The sequence below is a fragment of the Arvicola amphibius genome, chromosome 13 (genome assembly GCF_903992535.2).
Source record: "Arvicola amphibius chromosome 13, mArvAmp1.2, whole genome shotgun sequence".
Lineage (NCBI taxonomy): Eukaryota > Metazoa > Chordata > Mammalia > Rodentia > Cricetidae > Arvicola > Arvicola amphibius.
The window spans coordinates 58,070,123-58,075,235 of record NC_052059.1 but is presented as its reverse complement, the minus strand read 5'-3'; the positions used below and the strand labels follow the sequence as shown (position 1 = coordinate 58,075,235).

Here is a 5,113-nt window from a genome sequence, read left to right as displayed (position 1 = left end):
CTTCTTATCTGCATGATTCCCTTGCTGACCTCATGAGACCATAGTGGTTCTCTGGTTCCTCAGGGTCATCAGACAGGCCACTATTGTCCTCATCCACCATAAATACAAATGTGGTTGTGATCAGGTTCTTGATTTTTGAGTTGCTCAGCCACCAACTGCTCCTTTGACACAAGGGGCCCATGTGATGTGATTTGTTCTGTGGTGGTGTCCTTTCTGGATGCAATTCAGGTTCTCAAATGTGACCTCAGCCTAGATGTCAAGAGTTTCCATCTGCCACATCATTACTGAGAGCCAGGCTTCAGGGTGAGACAATCACTTTCTCCCACATCTAGTTGCCTAGCTCCAGGAAAGAAGAGTTATTCCAAGTCTGAGTTGTTACTTGACTATGGAAGTAAAGACACGGTGTGGTCTTAGCTACAGGTTACCAAGAATTCACATCTCCTAAAAAACACACAGCTCTTGTCTCTGCTCTCTATTTCACCATTTGAGACTTTTGTGTAAGGCAAGGATGGTAGACCTTGCTTGTAGTCCCAATACTAAGACTGATTCAGAAGGATTATAAGTTGGAGACCAGTCAGAGCTATGTAACGAGACTGTGCCCAAATTGAAATCAAAATGAAAAAAAAAAACCCTACCATTTAATTTCACAACTATAAACAAGAGTTAGAAAAAACAAAACAAAAAAATCAAAAGTCACCCATGTAACTATAATCCAACATAGATTCTTCAGCTTTTTAAAGACTCATCCAGTTTGTTCAATCCACACAGGTTTATTTTCCCATAGAGTAAAGTTTAAAGTAAGCCTGGTACTTTGAAATCTATACTGATACTGATCAGTGGTGAAGCCAGAAACCCAGATGTGTGGACTGTCCGGCAGGAAGGAAGGTGGAGGTGCTCAGCTCCTAGTCAGGACTGGTAGTGTTAGAAGTTTCTCATGGTATGATAGTCATGGTCAAACTCTTTATTATTATATTACATTATATTATGATTTATTATGTATTATACTATAATTTATCATATTATAATTTATTATATCATATTATGACAATTTATATAAGGTACCCTTGAGGCATAGTAGACCTCATGAGGTCTCCTCAATTTCAGACTCCATAGCACCTTGCAGTTAATGCACTATTTCCCTTTGTTAAGAAAAGTGGGACTTTGACTTCTAAGAGGAGGCCAGGGCACTTAGAAGTTGACCTAAGGCAGGCATTATACTTGTGAAAGGCTAGAAGTCACTATGTCATCTTTGAGGAAGATGACAGTTAAATATGAATGGCTGAGAAGTAGGACTAGAGCCAGCTCCACTCTTAAGTCTAAGGACCTCTTCCCACTGATGGTTAATTGGCTGAGAAAGGGCTGATGTTCCCCTGTTGTGACAGTTTCTGCCTCATACACTTTCCAGAGACATCTGAGGGTAGCCTGTCCTCTAGCTGCAGGTGCAGTACTTGGAGAACAGTGATGGTGGATCGGCATTGGGGACACAAGCTATCAACAGCCATCTCTGAACAAGACATGGGAATTGGCTATGATGTGTGGAAGAGATGCAGTGACTAAAGCACTGATATTTGTGGAAAGATGAGATGAGGACAAGGAGAGAGAAGAGGAGAAGGGCAGAGAGTGGAGGAAACAGCAGAGCTGTGCAAATTTCTCTGGATGTGGAATCTTGCAGTACACACGTATGTATGTGAGATAATATTCAATAATCCACAGTGCCACACCCTGTGCCAGGAAATCAGTACTCAAGTTTGCTAACTTGGCCAGAGAGTATCGCCAAACACCTCTTCACTCAGCTTAGAGAAGTTCTAGGTGTGGATGAGGAACTGAAGTCAGTTTAGAGCACATAGTAGAGGCCCACAGTTGCTGGAGTTCTCATCTTTATTGAGGTGCATTACAAGGAACAATCAATCACCAGAACCATGTGTCTCCTTGTGATCCTCTCACACAAAGGGGAAGGATTGGACAGCCTGGCGAACAGGCTAGGGCCAGGCTCAAAGAGACTGGGGACAGTGTGGGGATAGCATGGGGGCAGGTTGGTTTAGGCTAGGGGCAGTCACCCAAGAGGTACCAGAAGACCTCTGACTTGAAGACCCTGAGTCAGGCTAACAAGGCTTTTCAGCTACTTGCCCTTATGACTGCATTAATCCAGGGCACATAAGCAGAGATCCGGGTGAAGACTGCAGGGGGTTTTGCATCTAGACGTCCATATGATACAATACCATGGGCCACCCCAGCACACAGTAGAGGTCCCCCAGAGTCTCCCTGTAGGGTAGAAAAAGCAGAGGGTGAACAGAGATCACCTTCCCCCAACTACAGATTCCTTGCCTTAGCTAATCCCAGAGTGAGGCTCCCTGTAAATCATGAGTTAGGGATTGAATTTTTCTCCTGTCTTGTCACAACGCTTAGGTTGTTTCCCTTCACTCCCATCTATTCTCATCTGGAAACCCCTGGGAAAGTTTCAGCAAGGATTTGTGCATGGAAATGAGAGCTAAAGGGAGAATTTCAATTCCAAGAGTGCTAGGATCCTAAGAACATAGGCATCAGTCAGGACAGTGGAGAGCTGTTTGGCCTACTCCCTCCTCTGACACTGTCTCTTGATGTGAGTAGGAAAAGTAGGTGGGTTCTCACCCTGTATGCAGATCTTGTCTTTCTGGGACTGCCCACACAGACTTGGAGGTGATAGTTGAATTTCCTGTAGGGTTTACAGGCCTCTTTTGCCATGATTCTCAGTTTCACCTCCATCAGTCTTTCTGATGTCGGCTCTGTCACTTCAGTTTGTCCCCAGCCAGCTGCACGGCACATTTTTCCAGGTATAATGAAGTCAGGTGGGCTAGGCAGAAGAATTGTATCCACAGCTGGAGTGAGCTTAGCTTTTCTTTGAAGCTGTAGGGGGAAGGAGAGAAGACGTGGTAACCCAGAGAAGCGTGCTGTCCTGGACATGGGTTCTTTCCCACTGGGGTGGTAAGGACATGGATTTTAGGGGTGGGTTCTGAGGAAATGGGTTGGGTAATGAGAGGAAAGGATAAGAGAGCTAAAACGGGCAAGAAAGATAATGGAACAAACCTTCAGCAACATGATGTCGTGCAGATTGGAGTAGAAGCTGTACTGTGGGTGAGCGATTTGTTTTTTGACTTTTATCTTCTGCTGTGTGGGTTCTGTCTTGCTCACATCATGAGCCCCAAGAGTGACGGTAATTTCTCTGTTGAAAGAGAAAAAGAGGTGTAAAAAGTGCTGTTCTCATGAGGACTCATTTCAAACAGAGGGACACCAGGTCTTCTCTATCCCAGAGCAGAGCCATTGGAAGACCCCGATTGGAATTGAGGTGAAGCTCCCAGGAACATACCACCAGAAGCAACAAGCTCAGGGAAACACAGCTCTGAGAGCTGTGCTCCCTTCCAGTATTTGGACTGAACACATGGTTTTGCATGTGGTACAAAGGATCTACCATTGAGTTATACCCCAGCACATGACTGAGAGTTCTGGTTACACCAGGACAGGAGGAAAGTAGCAGTTTGTCCTGACTGGTGCCCTCCTCAAAGCTCTGTCCTCTGAAAATGGAGATGATGAAGTAAATTGTCTAATGAGTGGCTTTGTGTTTCCTTTGTCTTCCCATTATAAGTAGGAGTCTGTCTGGAGATGAGCAGGACTGGGAACTTTCCTCAGGCCCTGCCCCTTTGTGACTCTGGTTCATTCATTTCTCCACACAAAGAGGAGTCACCCACCTTCCTTTACAGTGCGCAGCAGTCATCACATATTCTTCACTTATGAGAAACCCTCCACAGCTGGCAGTGAAACCTCCATCAGTGAGGACCTCCAGATGAGCCATGTAAGGGCGGGAGTGTGGTTTTGACTCCACACCACCAATAATCTCCTCTGGAACAAAGAACCCCGAGTCCCTAGTCACAGTCTTACAGGACACCCTAACACAGACCTGACAGAGGAAATGGGGCTAAAGCTGAGTGGCTGATCCCCATCGCACCCCAATTCTCAAGGGGCTCATGTCACTCCAAACATACGTTGATCTTTCCTCCCTGTTGATCTTCCTCTCCAGCCCTCCCTTTCCACCATCACCCTACCGTTCAGTACACAATGCACATCCATGTTACTGATGCCAGTTCATTTAGACATTTTGTTACCCCTCTTCTTCCTCAGTACTAATGATAGGCCACAGGAGAGTTGTCAAAACAGAATATTTTGATAAACTATATGAAGGGTAATTAATTTTTCATTCTTACTTTCCCTAAGACATTTCTCCTGGACTGCATGCAAAGAACGCTGCCTCATTTTAGGGTTTCTATTACCATAGTTAACAGATTTGGGTCAGCTGCTGAAAAATTCAAGGGTAGGGATACAGAGACAAAACTCACCAGCTCCAGCTCCAGGAAACAAGAGGAGGGCCGACAAAAGAAAGAGTAGGGCCTGCATTTCCCACTGGTGCAGCCTATGCTCTGCCTCTGGTGTGTTTCTGCCTGGTCTCTGCTTTTATAGATCCAAAGTAGGAGAAAGGGAGGGCTGGAAACCACCAAGCTGCCCTGGCCAAGCTTTATCTTCATTATCAGAAGTTCTCATGACTGTGCTCTCTGCTTGTGTTGAATCTGTAACCAGATCCTGAGAGTCCTGGATCCCATGATGAGGTGCCTACTTCACCCGATAAAGCTGATCCTCAGATACAGGACAGCAACAATGTGCTGGGGAGCCTGTTCAAGGATGATGAACCTGTCTTTGTAAACAGCCAGGTGTTATTGTCAGCTTTGAGGCCCATGCAGCATGTGTGAAAGACTCACCTCTGACACTGTAACACAAACACAGGCATGTGTAGTGCTTGAAACATATGAGTGTGATGGTGTCCGTATCATTTACAACTAGTTTGGGACTGATTGAGCCTGATGGCCATCATTTGTGTTGACAAGTGGGAGGTCATCTCAGATTTATTCTAATAAGAAGCAGGTGATAGAATTTGGTTGAGAGAGAAGAAAGAATGGGGAGAATGTATTGAATACACAGCATATCATGCAGGATGGAGACCTTCAGCCAGTGTTTCTCAATCTTCCTAAGGCTGCGACTCTTTAGTACAGCTCCTCATGTCGTAGTCATTCACAACTATAAAATTATT

At 45.1% G+C, this 5,113-nt stretch overlaps 1 protein-coding gene across 1 annotated transcript; it reads right to left on the bottom strand.

Moving 5' to 3' along the window:
• Window positions 1–2,115: 2,115 nt before the first annotated feature.
• Window positions 2,116–4,425, bottom strand: LOC119800259 (mast cell protease 4-like). Its single transcript, XM_038310394.1, has 5 exons — window positions 4,368–4,425; window positions 3,723–3,873; window positions 3,064–3,199; window positions 2,629–2,883; window positions 2,116–2,262 (listed from the first exon to the last, which is right to left on the bottom strand). The coding sequence occupies exons 1-5, from the start codon at window positions 4,423–4,425 to the stop codon at window positions 2,116–2,118; spliced, it is 747 nt and encodes a 248-aa protein (XP_038166322.1).
• Between the last annotated feature and the right edge of the window lie 688 nt (window positions 4,426–5,113).